The 21,272-nt window shown below is 43.6% G+C and overlaps 10 protein-coding genes across 10 annotated transcripts; 6 read left to right on the top strand and 4 right to left on the bottom strand.

The window, feature by feature from the left end:
• The first annotated feature begins 532 nt into the window (after nucleotides 1-532).
• Nucleotides 533-962, top strand: FA14DRAFT_160560 (uncharacterized protein). The gene has a single exon (XM_025498729.1). The coding sequence runs from the start codon at nucleotides 663-665 to the stop codon at nucleotides 828-830; it is 168 nt and encodes a 55-aa protein (XP_025355703.1). The 5' UTR covers nucleotides 533-662; the 3' UTR covers nucleotides 831-962.
• A 1,045-nt stretch (nucleotides 963-2,007) lies between these two features.
• FA14DRAFT_120982 (14-3-3 1 protein) lies at nucleotides 2,008-2,871 on the top strand (the record flags this gene model as incomplete). The annotated part of the gene is made up of 2 exons (XM_025496436.1): nucleotides 2,008-2,074; nucleotides 2,147-2,871. 2 exons carry the CDS (start codon nucleotides 2,008-2,010, stop codon nucleotides 2,869-2,871), a joined length of 792 nt encoding a protein of 263 aa, XP_025355702.1.
• A 415-nt stretch (nucleotides 2,872-3,286) lies between these two features.
• FA14DRAFT_167599 (GroES-like protein) lies at nucleotides 3,287-4,799 on the bottom strand (the record flags this gene model as incomplete). The annotated part of the gene is made up of 4 exons (XM_025500097.1): nucleotides 3,287-3,321; nucleotides 3,388-3,556; nucleotides 3,630-4,211; nucleotides 4,299-4,799. The coding sequence occupies 4 exons, from the start codon at nucleotides 4,797-4,799 to the stop codon at nucleotides 3,287-3,289; spliced, it is 1,287 nt and encodes a 428-aa protein (XP_025355701.1).
• Nucleotides 4,800-6,736: 1,937 nt separating this feature from the next.
• FA14DRAFT_160558 (Adaptor protein complex AP-2 alpha subunit) lies at nucleotides 6,737-9,924 on the top strand. The gene has a single exon (XM_025498728.1). It carries the CDS (start codon nucleotides 6,805-6,807, stop codon nucleotides 9,841-9,843), a length of 3,039 nt encoding a protein of 1,012 aa, XP_025355700.1. The 5' UTR covers nucleotides 6,737-6,804; the 3' UTR covers nucleotides 9,844-9,924.
• Nucleotides 9,925-10,020: 96 nt separating this feature from the next.
• FA14DRAFT_164308 (putative IDH1-isocitrate dehydrogenase [NAD] subunit 1, mitochondrial) lies at nucleotides 10,021-11,998 on the bottom strand (the record flags this gene model as incomplete). The annotated part of the gene is made up of 2 exons (XM_025499877.1): nucleotides 10,021-11,204; nucleotides 11,992-11,998. 2 exons carry the CDS (start codon nucleotides 11,996-11,998, stop codon nucleotides 10,021-10,023), a joined length of 1,191 nt encoding a protein of 396 aa, XP_025355699.1.
• On the top strand, nucleotides 11,793-13,348 carry FA14DRAFT_40902 (uncharacterized protein). The gene has a single exon (XM_025502311.1). It carries the CDS (start codon nucleotides 12,022-12,024, stop codon nucleotides 13,192-13,194), a length of 1,173 nt encoding a protein of 390 aa, XP_025355698.1. The 5' UTR covers nucleotides 11,793-12,021; the 3' UTR covers nucleotides 13,195-13,348.
• A 220-nt stretch (nucleotides 13,349-13,568) lies between these two features.
• FA14DRAFT_164306 (uncharacterized protein) lies at nucleotides 13,569-14,127 on the bottom strand (the record flags this gene model as incomplete). Its single annotated transcript, XM_025499876.1, has 2 exons — nucleotides 13,569-13,997; nucleotides 14,074-14,127. The coding sequence occupies 2 exons, from the start codon at nucleotides 14,125-14,127 to the stop codon at nucleotides 13,569-13,571; spliced, it is 483 nt and encodes a 160-aa protein (XP_025355697.1).
• Nucleotides 14,128-14,849: 722 nt separating this feature from the next.
• Nucleotides 14,850-15,840, top strand: FA14DRAFT_160555 (putative 40S ribosomal protein S12). Its single transcript, XM_025498727.1, has one exon. It carries the CDS (start codon nucleotides 15,057-15,059, stop codon nucleotides 15,501-15,503), a length of 447 nt encoding a protein of 148 aa, XP_025355696.1. The 5' UTR covers nucleotides 14,850-15,056; the 3' UTR covers nucleotides 15,504-15,840.
• Nucleotides 15,841-16,115: 275 nt separating this feature from the next.
• On the top strand, nucleotides 16,116-17,768 carry FA14DRAFT_121308 (DnaJ-domain-containing protein; the record flags this gene model as incomplete). The annotated part of the gene is made up of 2 exons (XM_025496457.1): nucleotides 16,116-16,423; nucleotides 16,478-17,768. The coding sequence occupies 2 exons, from the start codon at nucleotides 16,116-16,118 to the stop codon at nucleotides 17,766-17,768; spliced, it is 1,599 nt and encodes a 532-aa protein (XP_025355695.1).
• Nucleotides 17,769-17,991: 223 nt separating this feature from the next.
• On the bottom strand, nucleotides 17,992-20,985 carry FA14DRAFT_121652 (uncharacterized protein; the record flags this gene model as incomplete). The annotated part of the gene is made up of 2 exons (XM_025496476.1): nucleotides 17,992-19,037; nucleotides 19,149-20,985. The coding sequence occupies 2 exons, from the start codon at nucleotides 20,983-20,985 to the stop codon at nucleotides 17,992-17,994; spliced, it is 2,883 nt and encodes a 960-aa protein (XP_025355694.1).
• Between the last annotated feature and the right edge of the window lie 287 nt (nucleotides 20,986-21,272).

Genomic DNA, 21,272 nt, shown 5'->3' with positions numbered 1-21,272 from the left:
AACATTCACGGATGGATCATTAAAAGAATGACTGACTGGCCTGAGAAAGGTCCTTCAATGAAAGGAATGATGAATCTCATAACTCGTAAGTGTTTTAGCAGCTGTTATATCCAATCAATTGCCTTCTTGTCTAATGAAATATAAATGCACATCCTTGTTGCAGGGCTGGAGAGACAATCACTGGCAGCGAGCATTCTTGCTTAAGTAAGCAGCTTGTTACGTTTTGTAGTCTCCAGGCACTGCTTTCTGAATAATGATAATAAATTTGTGAGGTAGAGAAAGGTGGGTAGAATTTACATGTGATATGAGACTATTTATAATTGACAAATGGGCTAATTATGGGCACCAAGACTGTGGTTCGTCAGCCTTTGTGGCGGAACAGGCGTTAAGGCGTGATACGGCGTGATACGGCAAGTGACGCCTGTACACGTGCCAGGCGTACCGTATACGTCATATCCCAACGCAGCTAGAGTCTGTCTGTGAGATCTATATGATACGAGCAGAGAATGAACTTTTTCTTTAAGATCAGCACTCATATCAGTAACAGCTATCTCTCTATCAGCGATCAGTACCATCTAATAAGGGAAAAGCGCTTTCAAGTCGTTGTGATCGCACTTCTCTCACCATCGTGGGCTTGAGAGATTGATGTTGTGCTGTGTGCGATGAATGAAATCCAAGTTTTGCGTAACAAATTCGCCCTGAACCCACATCCATTCTACATAGTACTAGGCTTGCAAGAGTGCATAACATCAGTGTGTTTTGGTTTAGCGTTGAATGTGTTGCTGGCGCAAGGTTACGCGTTTTTCAATACAAATTTGAATGCGCGTTAATTACAAAATAGGTACGCGTACCCAAATGCATTTCAACAGTGCCAGCGAAAGGAATGATAGCTTAATTTTACCACTCTTTCCTGTGAATTGACTTTTGAATGGAAATTGAGAAGAAATGGATAATCACGCACGGATACTCAGTGTGATCCTCCCTAAAAATGATCATGACGAATATGCTGGAATTCATGATAAGGAGTTGTGTTGTTAGAAATGTGCGATTGTGTAGCCCCTATGCATATAGTCAGTCTATCTGCCGCGCTTATAAGTAACCCCCCTTCGTTTAGGCATATCGCGCCTCCTTTGAGAGCAATTGACCCCAAAAGTAAGACTTGCCTTTCGCGCCAAAAGCAGGGCGGGCGCGAATCATAAGCCTGCTTGCCTGCCTGCCTGCCTGCCTGCCTGCCTGCCCGCCCAGTACGTAGTCCTTTGTACGCGCACGCAACAACCAATGCACACACCACACCACCCAAGCCCAGTCCAGGCCAGGCCCTAGCCTACACACACGCACACGCCGCACGTACTTCCTTTATACGTATCCTAAAAACTTATACAACCCATCAACCCAAAGATTCAACTTCCTTCTCTTAAACACATCACCCGCTTCATTCAAACTTTTAAACGTTTCGGTTGAGAAATCAAGCCGCTGTTATAATCACCTTTTCTTCCTCGATAAAATTGTTGTAAAAGTGAGTATGAATGGAAACATGAACAATCGCACGACAGGCAGAGTGGGAAAAGATCAATCTCGAACCAAAATCCTTATCACTCAAAACATGCAATGATACATTGTATACCTCTTCGAGTTGTCAAGTCTTCGATTCACTCTGATAGAGAGAGAATCTTGATCGTAATGGAGACAAATGCTACGATAATGACACCGCTTGGCCAGAGATTCACGTCGAGAAGATTCTACGTGATTAGGTTCGAGAAGTGCGCGTAGGGTTCTTGATTTTGCGCATTGTTCGCAAGATCTTACTTTCAACGAATGTCGCTCTTCTCATCAGACACTGTTGTGATTGATGCCAAACAAATCGACAGCATTGCGTCTCACTACTGCCACAAAAGGCAGTTTCCTCTTTGCCTGTCCTGCTTATCAACGAAAGTCACAATACTGACACCCTCATCTTTCCTACCAACTTTGCAGCACAAATAACTTTCGTTGAGTCCTATATACACAATGTCTGAAACACGCGAAGATTCCGTCTACTTGGCCAAATTGGCCGAACAAGCCGAGCGCTATGAAGGTGAGTCGAAGAGACGAAAATGCACTGCTTTATGAGACGCTGACAAAGTATGTACCCTTTTCCCCTTTTTAGAGATGGTCGAGAACATGAAGCGTGTCGCTTCCTCTGACCAAGAATTGACCGTCGAAGAACGTAACTTGTTGTCCGTTGCATACAAGAACGTTATCGGTGCTCGTCGTGCTTCATGGCGCATTGTTTCATCCATCGAACAAAAGGAAGAATCAAAAGGTAACGAATCCCAAGTTACAATGATCAAGAAATACCGTGAGAAGATTGAAGCTGAATTGGCGCAAATTTGCGAAGATATTCTTGACGTTTTGGACAAGCACTTGATCCCATCTGCTGCTTCCGGTGAAAGCAAGGTCTTCTACCACAAGATGAAGGGAGACTACCACCGTTACTTGGCCGAATTCGCAACTGGCGACAAGCGCAAGGACTCTGCTGACAAATCATTAGAAGCATACAAGGCCGCATCTGATGTTGCCGTTACCGAATTGCCACCAACACACCCCATCCGTCTTGGTTTGGCATTGAACTTCAGTGTGTTCTACTACGAAATCCTCAACTCGCCTGACCGTGCTTGCCATTTGGCCAAGCAAGCATTTGATGATGCAATTGCCGAACTTGACACATTGTCCGAAGAAAGTTACAAAGACAGCACATTGATCATGCAATTGTTGCGGGACAACTTGACCTTGTGGACAAGTGACATGCAAGATTCCGAGGCCAAGCCAGCTGATGCACCAGCCGCAGAAGGTGCAGCAGCCGCTGAGGCAAAGGGAGAAGAAGCTGCTTAAAAGAAGATGGAAAGAAGGTAATATAAAGATTATTTCGATCCTCTCTCTCTTTTGAATCGCCTCTCTCCTCCTTTTACCCATGCATCGTGTCTTGTTTTATCATATACAAATTCACACCGAGCATATCCTTGTTCTTTTTTTTCTCTCTCTCACTCTTATTTTGTCCCAATTCCCAACAACAATTCCTCCCTATTCTTTAAACATAAAGAAATCTCTTATAAACACACCAAACAAACAAAAAAAAGATCAACTTGTTCTACAATTTGTGCAGAGTGGTGTGAGATGATATTTGATAGAAGATCAATGCAATCAAAAGCTTACCTTAAGCATGTTTGTGTGTGTGAGCAACGAGACAGGTGACAAACACTCGCACTCTAATCATGAAGGAAGCATGACATTATAAGCATATGAAAAGTTAAGGCCATTCAATCACTGGTTTGATGACGATACCTGATTGAGAATAGAGGAATCAGTACCGGCAAAAACGGGATATGGTTTACGCAGAGCATTACTCACCTTTTTCGGCATCATGTACGGCTTGATTCATTTGATCGGGAGGATAGGTTTTGATGATTGAATCCAAGACTTTCAACTTTCCTTGTTTTACCATATCTACTAAAAATGGAATTGTGACTTTTGGGTTTGAATTACCCATCAAAACACCTTCGATAGTCCAGATATTTGTCTGTTAAATGGTAGGAAGATCGGTTGAAGGTCAGCGCAATTTTCCTCGAGGAAGACCACTTCTTTCAACTTACCAAGACTAATCCCGAAGGAATATCGAGAAGTGCGGTTTGTTGAGGAGAGCCAACGACGATACCTTTTCCACCTACAGCGAGTGACATGATTCCATCTTTCAAAGCTTTTGCCGTTCCGCTTGCTTCGATCATCAAAGTTGTTCCTCTTTCATACATACTGATATTTTTGATATGTTGAACGAATTCTTCAGTTGATGCAAAGTCTTTTGCGTTTACCAAAGTATCAATCCCGATTTCTTTTTTCACAAGTTCTAATCGGGTTGGATTGATATCACATGCGATCACTTTTCCAAACCCAAGCATCTTGCCTGCTACCAAGGCACCTAATCCAACCGCACCAAGTCCGAGCACCAACAAAGTTTCATCTTCGAATGATTCGATTTGATTGGATTTGGTTTCAATTTGGCTTGAGACGATGTTCTTGCTGGAGTATTCTTTGTCAAGGATCGAGTATCGTTCATACGTTCGATCTTGTTCTTTCTTTCCTTTGGCACGTTCTACTACAGTAGAGAATCCTGTTTGGAATCCACATGCGAGTGCACATGCATACTTGGGTTCGATGTCCTTGGAAATCCGGGTGAGCTACGAAGAGGGTGGGAAAGAGAAGCCTGTCAGTTTATTCTTTTATGCAATCCCGCTGCGGGAAGAAGGATCATCAGTATTACTCACACTTCTACCGGTAACGGACATAACATTACCAAAACTACTTTGACCGAAATATTTCACATGAGCTTGTTTTGTTTCGTTTGATTTGTTCTTATAAGGTACTTTGATATGATTTAACGTTTTATCCGTTAATCCTAAATTTAACGGTAAAAAGATTTCACAACATGCGGGTTCGTTTCGTTTGCATGCTTTGCAGTCTCCACAACTACAAAAACTGGCAACGACTTGATCACCGACTTGAAAATCATTCTTGCTTCCTTCGCCAACTGCCAATACTTCACCCGCTCCTTCGTGACCTAGAATGCATGGAAACGGAGCGGGAATCGCGCCTGACCAAGACCCAATATCCGTATGACAGATACCTGAAGCATGAAATCGTACCAAAACATCATCATGATGAAGATCTTTTGCAGATGGTACATCAATCTCTACCAATTGAAATGGTGTTCCCATCTCTTCTGCAACGAGAGTTTGTGTTTTTGTTGGAAGTGTTTGCGTCGTCATTATGTGATGAAAGAAGCTGGATGTGGTATGATGATTGTAGGTAATGGGTTGTCGCTCACTCTTATATCCTTATCGTTCCTCTTCTTGGATGAAGGTGGCCGTAAAGGAAGGCTGCCCTCTTGTGTTGCTGTCGTACGAGTTCTCCGGCTCAAAATAGCAAAAACCGTTAACAGTAAAAATAGTTTAAATATTAGCCTCACATACACTGACAAAGTGCCTCTTCCCCGCATTTGTGTACGCACACGCTTTTTCCGTAAGATACACTGGAAAAGTGCACATGATATACTTAACCCGGAAAAAGCGGAAAATGGTCAAAGTTTATCGTAAGATGATCAAACTGGGAAAACCAAAAAACAGCAAGAAAAACGAATAAGTCAAGGTTTGATCGCATAAGGGTGACAAAAGATACTGAGAGAAGAAGAAGATCAATTCGCCAAGTCAAGAAATTTGTCGCGTTTGATAATTGTCTCGAACAAGGATATCAGGTCAAGGGAGTGGTATATAAACACTTCTATCACTTTGTCAATGGTTTGATGAAGTAGACAAGAAAAGCGGTCTTGCCCAATTATGACGCTAATGCCAAGCCTTCAGCTTTAAAAGTACTACAGTTAAAGCACGGCACAATGGTGACGGCCTGCGGCTCAACATTTATATCAGTCACTGAATGCTATGTCTTCCTCTCATTATCTATGTCCTACCGTGAACAAACTGATCTCGCAGCAAGAGTGCGGAACGAAGGATGGCTGAACAGTCGTACGTGTAAGGAAGCCGATGTGAACAAAAAGTGAAAATGAATATCATAGAGGTGATATAAGTCATCAATCGAAATAAAATTTTTATTTACATTTATATTCACGAGGTTCGATAATCGTTCAAAAGCATCTACCTCCGCAGCAAATTTGACCTTCATCGCAACCACCACACTTGCCAGAGCTAGAGATATTATTCTCTTGGCATTGATTTCTTGGACAAGCATTACGGTCGTAACAATTATAACTGCATCAAACCGAGAAAAGTTAGCTCAAAAAAATTAATACAAAAGTAGAAATTACTCACTTTTGACCCATTGAGGTTTGAATCAACAAAGTAAATAACAGGGAAACGATGAGGAAGACATGTTTATTTGCGGAGAATGCTTGAACCATGGTGCTGTATAGGTCTTTAGATGAGTTGGATTTCGAATTCAGTCTTTGTTGCGTCTTATCGATGTATCATTTGAAGGAAATTTGACGGTTTTTATAGGTTCGTAAAATGATCAGAAAAGGTAACTTGTGTTTACCTTGATTGCGGATTTGGCTGATGATGGCGTGAATGCCAAGACCTTATATCCAAAGGCGCAAAGGATTGGTCGCAGCCCTTTGCTTAATAATATCATCAGCCTTTCCTATCTTCTTCATGTGGATCAGTGATATGTCCAAATTTGCTGCCTAAAGAGAATTTTGGTCATCGTTGGCCTTTTGACGGCTAATATGTCAAAGGATTGACAATTCGCTAGGCCTTGACGGGAGGCAGAGTTGGCACTTAGACACCTCAATGCTGGCTGAATGCGGCAATAGCGAAATAGAACGAACTCTGAAGGACCGAATAAGAGGAGCTTTTAATTTCAATCACCAAATCAAATGTTTCAACTTAGTACTATGACAAAGCATGCAAGGAACCAATGATAGAATTCTATATCTTCCTGTTCACGACATGTGGCTGAAATGCAATTGAACCAGACGTCTGGAAAGCTGGCACATCGGATTGTTACAACGACAAAGGGTAACCAAGTGGAAGTGATGAACAAAGGAAGGTTATGCAGACGTGCATGTATTATTCGGGCAGGCATCTTGACTGCCTCTTTGTACCGTTGCTGACTACACGCGTATGACTGTTAATGGCTTTTTACGCACGGCCGCTTGAATGAACAACTACCCTCCTCCTTCTTTGTCTATTCTTCCAACTCTTTCTTAACTGTCAAGTTGTCGTGATTCATTCCACTTCTCCTTGAGACATCATATCCGCCATGTCGGCCATGTCTTCGCAACATGCTATGAGGGGTTTAGCCCAATATATTGCTGATCTACGAGCATGTAGAGTACGCGAATTGGAAGAGAAACGAATCAATAAAGAGATGGCACACATTCGACAAAAGTTCAAAGAAGGATCCTTGGATGGCTATCAGAGGAGAAAATATCTAGCAAAGATCATTTTTACTTACATCTTAGGATACAACGTCGATATCGGTCATATGGAAGCTGTCAATTTGATCGCCAGTAACAAATATACAGAAAAACAGATTGGATATCTAGCAATCACTTTACTCATGCACGAAAACTCAGATCTGGTCAGATTGGTCGTTAACTCGATCAGAAAGGATTTAGATGAATTCAACGAGATCAACAATTGCTTGGCTTTGCATGCGATCGCCAACATAGGAGGAAAGGAAATGTCAGAATCACTCGCAGAAGATGTTCATCGGCTACTCATTTCTCCCACATCAAAGAGTTTCGTCAAGAAAAAAGCTGCTTTGACACTCTTGCGTCTATATCGTAAACATCCCGAAGCATTGCCGGCAGAAGAATGGGCTTCTCGTATCGTCGCTATCATGGATGATACCAATCTAGGTGTTGCCCTCTCAGTAACAAGTTTGGTCATGACAATGGCTCAAGATCATCCTGAAGCATACCATATCGCCTACCAAAAAGCTGTCAATCGGTTGAATAAGCTCATCATTGAGGAAGATTTCAGTCACGAATACATCTACTACCGTATTCCTATACCCTGGCTTCAAATCAAATGCCTTCGCCTTCTGCAATATTATCCACCATCTGATGATCCGACAGTACGCAAAACGATTCACAATGTTCTGGAAGCTATTGTTGATAATTCACAAGATACACCAAAGAATGTTCAACAGAACAATGCTCAAAATGCCGTCCTGTTTGAAGCAATCAATCTGGCAATTCATCTGGACACGGAATCCACAGTTGTCGCCAAAGCATCAGTCTTATTGGGTCGTTTCATCTCTTCCAGAGAGACGAATGTTCGTTATTTGGGATTGGACACGATGGCACATCTGGCAGCTTGTGTAGAAAGTTTAGAACCGATCAAGATGCATCAGAACACCATCATTCTATCTTTAAGGGATAAGGATATCAGTGTCCGGAGACGAGGTTTGGATTTGTTGTACAGCATGTGCGATGTAACGAATGCAAGAGTGATTGTTTCGGAATTATTGCGGTACTTGCATGTTGCCGATTATGCTTTGCGGGAAGAGATGGTGCTCAAGATTGCCATCTTGACCGAGAAGTTTGCAACAGAGTACTCTTGGTACGTGGACACGATTTTGCAATTGATCAGTTCGGCTGGTGATCATGTAGGAGAAGAAGTTTGGTTCAGGGTTTGCCAAATCGTGACCAACAATGAAGATGTTCAAGAATATGCAGCAAAGAAGGTATTTGAGCATTTGAAATCAACATCTTGTCATGAAAACTTGATCAAGGTTGGTGGGTACATCTTGGGTGAATTCGGTCATTTGGTTGCCAATGATCCAGGAGCCAGCCCGATCGAACAATTCCATGCATTGCACTCAAGATCACACCTTTGCTCTCAACCAACGCGGGCTTTGCTTTTGACAACGTATGTCAAATGGCTCAACTTATTCCCAGAAATTCGCGAACAAATCCTCTTTGTGTTGAATCGTTATCGACATGTACTTGATGCTGAGCTTCAACAACGTGCTTGTGAGTACGTTGCATTGGCATCTCTGCCCGATGATGATTTGTTGCAAACAGTTTGCGATGAGATGCCACCGTTCCAGGAAAAATCTTCGCTTCTTCTTAGTAGGTTGCAGCGCAAGCACGGCGATACAGAAGATAAGCGAACGTGGGTCATTGGAGGCAAAGAGGTAAACAGAGACAGAGATCAAGCAAGGCTAGAAAGCTTAAAGAAGGGCGCTGTGAATGGTGGTGCAATGCCTACGACAAATACTGCAGCTACTGTCATCGCTTCTGGTCATCGAGATGCCCGAGTGACTGCGAACGGACAAAGTGAGGGTGTCGATGACCTGTTAAGCGGATTGGAAGGCTTAGACATGTCAGCAGGTGCGTCGGCTGCAACGAATGGAGTTGCCGAATCAGGAGATGTTGGGTATACAACTGCATCGCAAAGATTGATTGATAATGAGGAAGATGAAGGACAAGATTCTGCTCCTCTTGTTCCGCAACAGACTTCGATCGCTCCCTTGGCACCACAGCCAACGTCCGGTCCCATGCAGATCACAACAGCGACACCCGCACCTATCTTTACTCCAAACACAACACGAAGTTATCATCGTTTGTGCTTTTCAACAGATGGTGTTTTGTACGAAGATTCTCAATTGCAGATCGGTGTCAAGTCGGAGTATCACAACAATATGGGACGTATTGCTCTATATTTCGGCAACAAGATCTCTGTCGGCTTCACTTCCTTTACTGTAACTGTGCGATCACAAGAGCCTGAAGCTTTGACTGCCACTTTACCGAAATTGGCAAGTAATGAGCTTGGTGCTATGACGCAAGTTCAACAAGTGGTTGAATTTGAGTGCAAACAATTCTTCAGCAAACCGCCAGTTTTGCGGGTGTCATACTTGGCCGGATCCATGCAAGAACTCACATTGCGATTGCCGGTCGTTTTGAGCAAATTTATCGAACCAGTTCAACTTGCAGGAACGGACTTCTTTGAACGATGGAAGCAAATCGGTGGTGCTCCACGTGAGGCACAACGTATCTTCCCACTCAAGGTCAACAAAGACGGTCAAGCTGATACAGCAAGAATTCGTAAAGTGGTCGGAGGTTCAAGGGTACAATTGTTGAACGGAATCGATCCTAATCCTTCCAATCTTGTTGCTGCAGGTGTTTTGCACATGACCAATGGCGGTAAAGTTGGCTGCTTGCTACGAAATGAGCCTAATGCTCCTGCTAAACTTTGTCGTTTGACAATCAGGACCACGAACGATCTGGTATCTGCAGAATTGTTACGATTGTTGAGCACAGTATTGAGCTCAGAGAATCAAGAGATTTGATTATTTTACGAACATTTTGTATTTTTATTTTTTCATCATTTTCCTCATCGAGATCGGCTTTGAATGCATTTATATTTTAATCATCAATAAGGACATTAAGAGTTTATGGATGTATGTATGAGTATGTGTATGGTTTAAAATTGAGCAAAAAATGTACAAGTTGGGCAATAGTTCGGTTTAGAAATTAGCAATGACGGCTTGAGTGAAATCTTGAGTTTTTGCCTTTCCACCCATATCAGCAGTGCGAACTTTACCTTCTTGGAGAACCTTGTAAACTGAATCAGCGATTTGGTTGGCATGAGGGTCCAAACCCAAATGACGCAACATCATTGTTGAACTCAATAATAGAGCAGCTGGATTGGCGGTACCCAAACCCATGATATCCTTTGCAACGTGACGGCATCCGGGTTCGTATAGAGCGTATTCACGACCGATGTTGCAACCCGGAACGGTACCTGGACCACCAACAAGGGCAGCACCAATGTTTGTAACAATGTTTCCGTACAAATTTGGCATGACCATAACATCAAATTGTTGCGGGCGAGAGACGAGTTGCATAGAAGTGTTATCGACAATCATATCGTCAAATTCGATTCCGCTGTTACCGTATTCGTTTTGTGCAACGTTTCTGAATGTGTTCAAGAACAAACCATCACCCAATTTCATAATGTTTGCCTTGTGAACGCAGGTAACCTTTTTACGACCATTCTTGATTGCGAAATCGAATGCGAAACGAGCGATTCGTTCTGCCTTTGCACGTGTGGAGACTTTGAGGGATTCGACTACACCTGGGTAAGATTGATGTTCCAAACCACTGTATTCACCTTCTGTGTTTTCACGAATGATGGCAAAGTCAACATCCTTGTGACGGGTTGCATAACCAGGTAAACTTTTGCAAACGACCAAAGAAGCATAAATGTCTAATTGTTGACGCATGGCAACGTTCCAACTGTTATGGGAAGCAGTATCGATTGGAGTGAAAAGGATACCTTTGAGACCAACTTTGTTTCTTCTTAAACTTTCCATTGCTTCTTTGAACAAAGATTCGCTACCATGTGTTTCACCTGAAACGTCAAATTGTTCCCATTCAACTGGCACATTTAGAGATTGAAAGACTTCTTTTACGCTATCTGCGATTTCACGACCGATACCATCACCTGGGATCAAGGTGACAGTATAAACGCCTCCAACTTTCTTTAATCCTTGTGCACGAGGTGCTGAGACTGTAGATGCATAAGGTGTTACTGAAGAAGTTGAAAATGCAGCAGTTGTGGAAGGCAACAAGATACGAGAAGATGCATTACTGCTTGAAGATGCCAAACGTGGCAAAGCAGTTGCCGATCTTGTCAATGAACGAAGAACTGACATTTTTTGCTTGGTATAATTTGTTTGTAGGGTAAGAGTGATGATGGTAAAATGTTTAAGCACTTACTTATCTTTTAACAAACACCACTTACAACTGATGTACAAAAAATTCCATCTTTTGCCTTTTGTTGTAAAAACTGTGTGCCCAGGTACGCTTGCCTGGCTGGTTGGAGAGACAGACACTTCTTCTTCTATTTCTGCTGTGCACGCGTTTAGGGAGGGCTGGCGTATTCTATAAGACTTCACACCTTTTCGACTTTTTAAAAGCCTGGGCTGCACGGCTAAAATATTAATCCGCCATGCAGCCAGCGCCCAACAGGTACGCCTGGATAATCAATTGAGTTATTATCCGATTGCAACCGACGATTTGCTAAAAGAACAGATCCGAGGTTTACTTTTGCTCTTTTTGATGCCGCGCCGGCAATTCCGTACCGTGATGTTATTCTGTCAGAGTTCGGAACTTTTTTTGCATAAGTTGCAGTTGCTTGGATTTTAGGAAGATCTAGGCAATTGCCGTGCATTTACGGAAAAAGAGTCGTAAATGCAAACAAATAATATCTGATCAACTCTTTTTTCTTTTTGCTCTTCTACGCCCAGAAGAGGATGCTTAAATTTTAACACGCGTGAACAAAAATCCAAACGCCCAGAAAGGGCACGTAGGCTGGCGTAGGAGAGACTCGCTTTTTAAGATATTTCTTCTTGTGCGAGAGAGTGAGCAGGGCAATTGATTCAAAGGCAAATCCTTATCATCTTCTTTCCTCGTTCACACTACAACCTATAGACTTGTCATCATACCCTAATCTTGTGTACAAGATGTTCACACCTATCGCTCGTCGTGCTGCTCAAAAGCAAATTGGCAATATTGCCTCTTTGCCTCGTTCGCTACACACAAGTCCCGTTAGCAGATTGGCAATGCCAGTAACATCTTCACCAACATCTGCATATGCAAAGGAAAAACAGGCAAACGGAAAATACTTGGTCACTTTGATCCCAGGTGATGGTATCGGACCTGAAGTGGCAAACAGTGTAAAAGAAATATATCGTGCTGCAGACGTTCCGATCGATTGGGAAGAAGTTGAAGTTACACCTTTGATCAGAAACGGTAAACAAATCATTCCTGATGACAGTGTTGCAAGTATTAAAAAGAACACAGTCGCTCTTAAAGGTCCTTTGGCAACTCCAATCGGTAAAGGTCACGTTTCTATGAATTTGACACTCAGAAGAACATTCAACCTTTTCGCAAACGTTCGTCCTTGTCGTTCGATTCAAGGTTATAAAACACCTTATGACAACGTTGACACAGTCTTAATTCGTGAAAACACAGAAGGAGAATACAGTGGTATCGAACATGAAGTGGTCGATGGTGTAGTTCAAAGTATCAAATTGATCACTTTAGAAGCATCTGAACGTGTCGCTCGTTACGCTTTCCACCATGCCGAACAAAATGGAAGAAACAAGGTTACCGCCGTTCACAAGGCAAACATTATGAAAATGTCCGATGGTATGTTCTTGCACGCTTGTCGTCAAGTTGCCAAAGAATACCCTCACATTGAGTACGATGAAGATTTGTTGGATCGTGCTTGCTTGCGTATCGTTCAAGATCCCGCTCCATACGCTGATCGTGTGATGGTTATGCCAAACTTGTACGGTGACATTTTGTCCGACATGTGCGCCGGTTTGATCGGAGGTTTGGGTTTAACACCTTCAGGTAACATTGGTAAAGATGCTTCTCTCTTTGAAGCCGTCCACGGAACAGCACCAATGATCGCAGGAAAGGATATGGCCAACCCAACCGCTCTTTTGCTATCCAGTATTATGATGTTGCGTCACATGTCTCTATTCGAACATGCTGACAAGATCGAATCTGGTGTTTTCAGCGCAATCGCACACGGTGAACGTACTGGAGATTTGGGCGGTAAGCACGGTACTAAAGCATTCACAGAATCCATCATTAAACGTTTGGGAGAGAAGCCACCATCGCAATAAACACCAACGAATCATTACGAAGCAGTTAAGCGCACGTCTTATACTATAAAACTCTATACAAATCCATAAATATGTACTTACACACTCATACATCCATTGACTATTGAATCACTGATGCACATTAAAACAGAGTCGATCACACCAAAAGTTTATCTCAAATATTGTATCATTTTGTGGCTCAAGGCCGATGCGTATGAAGGCATGACAATGCTTCTTTGCAAAGTGTATGCAAAAGAAGTCAAAGACATACGAAGTTAAAAACTACATATGTATGTGTGGATGTGTGAGTGTATACGAATGACTTTCGTATGCTAATGTATAGTACGGGATCAGAGTGCAATAAAAGAACAAGAGTTTCGAAATCGGTTAGTCACTTAGAACTTTCCGAAGGTCTTCTCTTGCTTTTCAGCAGCGGAACGTGTGATCTTGAGCAAGTTGAAACCGACAGTCTTGGACAATGGGCGGCATTGACCGACAACAACTTCATCACCCAAGTTAACACGGAAAGCAGGGCTGACGTGAACTGGCAAGTTGGAGTGACGGCGTTCGTAACGGTTGTACTTGGGGATGTAGTGCAAGTATTCACGACGGATGATAATGGTACGTTGCATCTTGGTGGAGATCACACGTCCGGTCAAGATACGACCACGAATGGAAACCAAACCGGTCCATGGGCACTTTTTGTCAATGTATTGACCGTCAATGGCAGCACGAGGGGTCTTGAAACCAAGACCGACATCCTTGTACCAACGCTTGGTTCTGGTGGTCTTGCGAGCAGCCTTGGAGTTCAAGAAGATGGGTTGCTGAAAGAGGTGAAGAGGGGAGTATTTGGTAAGGAGCATGCTCACTTTATTTGTCAAACCGCACCTGGGAACTTACCTTTTGGAAAGCACGTTCAGATTGAACGGTCAATTCGACACCGGTGGAAGCCATGCTTGCCTATTAGTGATGGAAAGGATAGAAATGTGAGCACAACGGGTTCTGAATGTCGATAGTCGGACAATGGCAACTGTTTATGATTGGCGAATTGAGGTGTAAGGGCGATAGACAAGATACTTCTTGCCTTTCGTTGACTTGTCGAAGTGATCTTCGTACCCTTTGTAGACTTTTTACCGACAGATTCGAACAGTTCTCTGATACGCTTTTCCCTCTTCCCAGCATCGATATTCTTATACCATCCCCAATATCACAATCTTTCCTATTTCAATTCTTCTAATCTGCCCCCATTTGTCGTATGAATCTGCTGTATGTAGTCGATTTCTCCTTCGCAAACAGTTGCCATTAAATGCCTAATGCTGTGACACTTACGGATTATGTCGAAAGTTGTGTCGGAAAAGGTCGATAATGATGGTGGTGAGTATCGATGGGAAGCAAATTCTGGTAATGAGACTTCTTGCTTGGTGAGATACACTTATGCAGTCTATTGAGGTTTGCGCACTATTGACTGCTACCGTGCTGCTTTCTACTCAAGAAGCTTCTCGGTACGCAGTTCTGTATTTGCTCTGCTACAATTGTTACGCGGCAAATACAACTCTCGCTAATTTTTAATACAATAATATGCTACACCACGCGTGATGCAGTGCAAATAGTACCGCAGTGTATACAAAATCTTCTTGGTTGCGGTTTGGCGCATGGAGTCAAACACGTGATGTAGAGCCAGATTGATTTATGCAGACCACACGAATAATCGGGAGACAGAGCAAAAGTGCGCATTACATCACGAATGGTTCAGCCATAACCTTCTGTTCCTCCATCACTTCTTTCTTTTTTCTCAATACCTTAAACGAGGCTGAGATCACTCGCGGAGCGACTCATCGAAGAAGCCCTTACGATCATACTTTTACACACTTTTCAAGTTCACCATGTCTGACGTTGAAGAAACACCAGTCGATGTTGCCGAGGTCGAGGAGACCGAGGTTGCCGCCCCAGCCAAGACTGGCGGTGCCATGTCCATCGAAGATGCTTTGCAAGAAGTATTGAAGAAGGCTTTGGTTCACGACGGTTTGGCCCGTGGTTTGCGTGAATGCGCCAAGGCTTTGGACCGTCGTCAAGCCCACTTGTGTGTTTTGGTCGAAACCTGCACTGAACAAGAATACATCAAATTGATCGAAGCTTTGTGCACCGAACACAAGATCAACTTGCTCAAGGTTTCTGACCCCAAGACACTCGGAACCTGGGCCGGTTTGTGCAAGATCGACAGAGAAGGTAACGCCCGTAAGGTTGTTGGCTGCTCATGTGTCGTCGTCCGTGACTACGGAGAGGAAAGCGAAGGTCTCAACGTTTTGTTGTCCCACTTCAAATCTCTCTAAAGGTGAGTTTCGGTACTTGCGGATAAATGCTGTATGCCATGTCAAGTGATGATATACCAGGTCTCCCTCAACGGATGTGGTTCAATTTATTGGATCACGAATGAGGAGGAAGCCTTATCCGGAATCATTTTATATGTCTGATTTATGTGCATATCGTTCAGCATTGGCAGCAGTGGAAGATTGATCATGTCGCTGTACGAACAAGTGGCTGACAATTTCCGCTTTCTTTCCTTCATTCTTTTAGAGTTGATTAGTGTGTTGTAAAATCATTATTTGTACATGCTTTCTCGCACGATTGTCGTGACAGATTATGCAACCCAAAATGCAATGATTCAGTTGCAATAATATCAATGAGTCGTTTGTGATCATCTGACAAAGTCTAGATAGAGAATTACCAGAGGCCGCGCCTGCTTAGATAATCAGCATTTGCCCAAATAAAATTCGGAATTTGTGGAGTGCTGCTTCGCCTCCAACTCTTCCTTCAGTAGTTCATCACCGATTGAAGCCACTCAACTGGTATACTCTTACGGGAACGGAGGTAGGAGGGTGATGGGTGCTTCACAGTCATCTCAAGATGCTAGTGGGAGGGGCGGGTCAGGCAGCAATAGGCCGATGACAAAAGATGGAATTGACGTACAAGATTATTATGGACTGTTAGAATTGCCTGAACCAAATACAGCCACAAGTACATCAGATGAGATTCGTAAAGCATACAGACGATTGGCGCTACGTTTCCATCCTGATAAGAATCCCGATGATGTAGAAGCAGCAAATGAACGATTTAGACTGATCCAAGCTGCATATGAAGTGCTAAGCGATGATCAAGAACGTGCTTGGTACGATGCACATCGTGAACAGATCTTGGGAGGCGGAATGGACGATGATGATGATTATATTGATGAAGCTTTCGATGAACAAACGTTCCAAAATTTCAGAAGCGGAAAGCAAAAGCCACCTCCTGCACCAACTGGAAGCTCTGCTCCAGGCCTCACACCAAGACAGATTATGCGTTTCTTGGATGCTTCCCTATGCATGGACGTCCAGCCTCCTGGTGCCGACGAAGCAGGGTTTTTCGGAACATATAGAAGAGTATTTGAACGGCTCGCGGAAGAGGAAAAGGGTGCTGCTCCATACCCTGGCGAAACAAGTTCACAATTCGAACCTTTTCCCAGCTTTGGTTATTCGCATACACCGTACCTGCATAGCAAGCATTCAGATGGAGAAGCAACAATACATCAAACTCAAATTCGAGATTTCTATGCCGTTTGGTCTGGCTTTTCTACACGGAAAGGGTTTGCCTGGCGCGATGGTTATCGTGTGAATGATGCGCCTGATCGTCGAGTGAAACGGGCGATGGAAAAGGAGAATAAACGAATGCGAGAAACGGCAAGGAGGGAGTATAACGATACAGTTCGTTCGTTGGTCAGCTTTATACGCAAACGAGATCCTAGAGTGAAAGCACACATCAATGCTCAATCGTCTGCGACCAATTCAGCCGAAGAGATGCAAAGAAGGAAAGAGGCTGCTGAACGTGAGATGCGGGAACTAGAAGAACGTGCTCGAGCGTATCAAAAGCAGAGTTGGGATAGATGGGAACATGGTGCGGAAGATAGCGAGGAGGATAGCGAAGCATCTTTTGGAGAGGAAGTACCAGGGAACGATGAGGACAAAGCAGATGACGATGATTTCGACGAGGGTGCAGATGGATTGGAATGTTTTGCATGTGATAAGGTATTTCAATCAGAAGCCGCTTTTGCCAATCATGAAAGGAGCAATAAACACAAGAAGCAAGTGCAGAAGCTCAGAAGAGATATGCAAAGGGAAGATCGTGATTTACAAAAGAGCATGAAAGAGATGAATGTAGAAGAAGAGGAAGATGAGAATATCGTCATGATCCCCGCACAGAATGAAGAAACGCAAGATGAAATGGCAGGATTGAGTAAAAAAGCAAGACAGAAGCTCAAGAAGCGTATGAAAGAGCAAGAGAAAGCCGCAGCAAGCGAGACAGCCACGCCCGAGGTTGGCTCTGAAGAGGAAGAAGAGGTACAAAACGCCGATCAACAGCAGGAGCCAAAAGCAGAAGAGCAGACAGAAGCACCTCCATCGAACGGCAAAAAGACCAGAAGGGCGAAGAAGGATGCCAAGTTTGCCAAGGAACGATGCAATGTTTGCTCGACAGGCTTTGATTCACGCTCAAAGCTTTTCACCCATATTCGTGAGACCGGTCATGCTCTTGCTCCTTCTACTAAGCCAAGCAAGAAATAATCAAGTAGCCTTATAGACACGCATTTGTATATTACAGCATCATCAATACGAACAGCATTACATGCAAAAATGATTGAAATTTTGTGTGATGATAACTAAGCAGAGAATATTGAACAAGATCACAGTTGAATGGATCTTGATAGAATGAATGAAATGAAAAAAAAGTGCTGTGTTTGCTGTCTTAAAATAAGAATGAGAATGAATGTGGTGTTGCTGTTATGAATTAATCCCCTCCCTTATCAACCGTTTCCGCTCCTGTCCTTCCACGCCAGATTCCATCATCGTCTACGCGACCGTACAAATGTGTGCTTTGATTGCGACGTAATGCACGATCCCATTCACCAACGATTTGCCTGCTATCGACCATGACATTGATCTCTTGTGAATGATACCACGATTGTGTATCTTGATTACCGCTTCCGATGATGGCCACTTCACCATCAAAAGAGACGTATTTAACGTGACAATTACGTTGCTTACGAACTGCATTCAACGGTCTTGCCATATCCTTTCCTGTATACCAATAAACTTCTAAATACTTTTCGTCTCCTTTTCCTTCTCTACGCAATTGACGGTATAATCGTGTGACCACGTTCTCGTTCGTACCACCCTGGAATGGCATACTTTCACTCTTGTCATTGAATCCTAGACCCAGCCACAGCTCCACACGAACATGACGACGAACAGCATGCAGGACAGCATGTTTGATCGGCGTTGCGTTTAGAGTAGGACTTTGTAGGAAGATGTGCTCTTTTGCATATCTGAAGCCTGCCAACCATGCTGCATCTTGAGCGTTTCGAATATCAGAATGACCTGGCGTTCCATGTGGTCTTCTGTTAACCAATGCCATTGGCACAGGTGAATGAGGTAAATGGAAGATGTAAGGATTGAAATCCAAAATATCAACAGCTCCTTGTGCAAAACTTCCTCCGATCTCTTGTGCTACCCGATCGGTCATCGCTGCTAATTGTTGTGCTGTGATTTCACCTTTTACCTGTGAAAGGTTGGCAAAATCGAGTGATTTGGTAATTTGTGCCAATCTTTCAGATGCTGATGCGCGAGAACGGGAAGAGATGGTCCTCTTTCGACGTTGGTATGCTTTCGATCCCGGCGCAGCTTCCGGTGCCTCATCAAGAGTTGGATCTGTTGGTGTAAGATTTGCATCACCATTGGCACTATTGCCAGCTTTTGGTACTTCGAGGTTACTCGTAGACTGTGAAGGTGACGACTGCTTGGTGATAGTTGCAGGTACATTTGATGCAGTTTCTGCTGGTTCACCCAGGTGGAATTGTTCTGCAGATTCAAGGTCTCGATCTGCATCTTCTACTTTGGCTTCTTGTGCATCGCCATTGGTGTTTGTCATGTCGCTGCCCTTTTGACTTGTATGTTGAGGGGATACGGCTTTGGCATCTGGAGATCCTGCACCGACTTCATTTAATGTATCATCACCGCCAGCGACATGTCCATCGCTCTTGCCATCCTCTTCTTTCACCATTTGTGGAATACTAATACCCTTTTCAGCAGCAGTCTTGGCTGCATTGCGACTCTTGCGTGCCTCATCTGCAACATTTCTACTACTACTTGGACCCAATCCGAATGCGTCCAATGCACCTTCTGCCCACAAACCAGGCTTTATACCTTCTTTTTCCATCAATGCATACACTACATCAGCAAAGTGACGACGATTGGGTGTAAGAGCCTGATCAGCACTTTGAGAGCCTTGCGCTGGTTGTGAGTGTGTTTCTTGGAAATCAGACAATCGTAAAGCCTTTCGAGCCCATTCAGCACCCGCATTACGGGCAGCCTGTTCTCTGTCAATGTTTGGCGAGCCTTGCTGTTTATCTTTCTGAGGAGATGATGGTCCAAATTTGGGCGTCGAGGGTCCAAATCGTGGTGTTTTTGGTGCATGAGTCTGTGTTGGGCTGTGCATCGTTCCATCCCTTCGCATCACTCCATCCATCACATCGGCAAAGCTCATTCTTCGTATTGGAGGTCGCGCTTGTTCTACTTCGGCTTCTTCGTCGTCTGATCGTAGACGCTCTCGAACGGAACTTGCAATCTCACGCAAGCGAGCTGCTGTAATGTGGGGCAAAGTAGACTCCTCTCCTCCAGAGAATGCTGATGGAGATGGTGTTTTTGGAGCAGGCGATCCGAGGCAAGGCAAAGGTGGATTGAGGCGATTACCCCAAGAGATCAAAGCGTGATCGTATACTGAATTGACAATATCACCTTCCAATCGAGTGCATGCTTCTAGATTGGGTCGATCTTGGATATTATTACTGTTAATCACAGCAACTTGACGATCGACAAGAAGCAGCTTGGCGTGGAAAGTGCCCATCAGAGGTCTGTGGTAGTTCAAGATTTCCACACTCAGGTAGGGGATTTCATCTTCAGTCGGTAAGCCATTCTTTTTCCATAGTTCTGGCGGGACTGGTTTTCGTATACGGAACAAATCAGCTAGTGTTTGTGGACCACGATCCCACATAAGCTTGACGATAATTTTATCTTCGAGCTTGACATCTTTTGCTCGAAGTTGCTTTTTGGAGGATTCAGATTCAGAATTACCGTTACTATCTTGGGTCGTTCTCTCTTCCTTTCTCTTTTGATGTCGTTTGTTCAGTTCCCGTAGAGCGTCTGAGATTCGATCGACGTTCTTTCCCAATTGCCAGTAGTTCGTTAGACAAACCACTTCCTTTTGCGCTGCTACGATGCAGTCGTAATAGTGCTGAATGATATCAGGACCTGTACTAAAGACCGAAAAGGGAACGATACCAGTTGTGGCTAGTAGTGACGGCGACACTACGCCTGACATTGGATTGCGTGGTAGGGGAAGACATGCGTCTGCAAGCATCATAAGGTACAACTTTGAAGGACCTTTCTCAGGATCTGACGAGTACCCAAATCGTTCACGTATAGACTGTAGTTCCTTTTCATCCGGTTCTTGATTACCTACATGGACTGCACCTTTATGCCAATTCCACTTTTTCCCTCTACCTTCTTCTAGTTGTTCTTTGATTTTGAACCGCAGAATACCTCTCTTCCATGCTGGAGGGTTTGGAAATAATCTCGTTGCAGCTTTGGATGGCGGTAGGGTTGGATCAGCTGCTACTGCTGAAGTGATTGTAGGATGTTCGGATTGTGGAAGTGTAGAAGAGGATGCTGCTGATTTCTCTTTTGCTGATTGTTGTGTTGCTTTTGTTTTTGGAAAGCAAGACATTTTGTGTGGTGAATGAAGTGCGGGGTGATCTTCAATTGTGTGGAGAGGTGTTGTTGTGCGTACAGATGTCAAGATGTTGACTGTTGCTATCACTTGTTCATTCGATTGTTTGTTTATTGTGAGAGGAGGTAGGAAGATGTCATCGAAATGGATGCAAGGATGACGATCGAATTAGGGGAACATGACATATTAAAGACAAAAAAGATTGTTTATGAATTATGATGAAATTGGGCTTTTGATTAATTGACAGTTTGACCCGCGCTATTAGCGTGGGTGAAAATAAGCAA

This window comes from Meira miltonrushii (genome assembly GCF_003144205.1).
Source record: "Meira miltonrushii strain MCA 3882 unplaced genomic scaffold FA14scaffold_2, whole genome shotgun sequence".
In the NCBI taxonomy this organism is placed as follows: Eukaryota; Fungi; Basidiomycota; class Exobasidiomycetes; order Exobasidiales; family Brachybasidiaceae; genus Meira; species Meira miltonrushii.
This window is presented reverse-complemented; position numbering and strand designations above follow the sequence as displayed.

What these genes read in the sequence shown, in the direction of transcription:
- FA14DRAFT_160560 (XM_025498729.1), top strand. Translation starts at nt 663, where the DNA reads ATGAATGAAATCCAAGTTTTGCGTAACAAATTCGCCCTGAACCCACAT.
- FA14DRAFT_160558 (XM_025498728.1), top strand. Translation starts at nt 6,805, where the DNA reads ATGTCGGCCATGTCTTCGCAACATGCTATGAGGGGTTTAGCCCAATAT.
- FA14DRAFT_40902 (XM_025502311.1), top strand. Translation starts at nt 12,022, where the DNA reads ATGTTCACACCTATCGCTCGTCGTGCTGCTCAAAAGCAAATTGGCAAT.
- FA14DRAFT_160555 (XM_025498727.1), top strand. Translation starts at nt 15,057, where the DNA reads ATGTCTGACGTTGAAGAAACACCAGTCGATGTTGCCGAGGTCGAGGAG.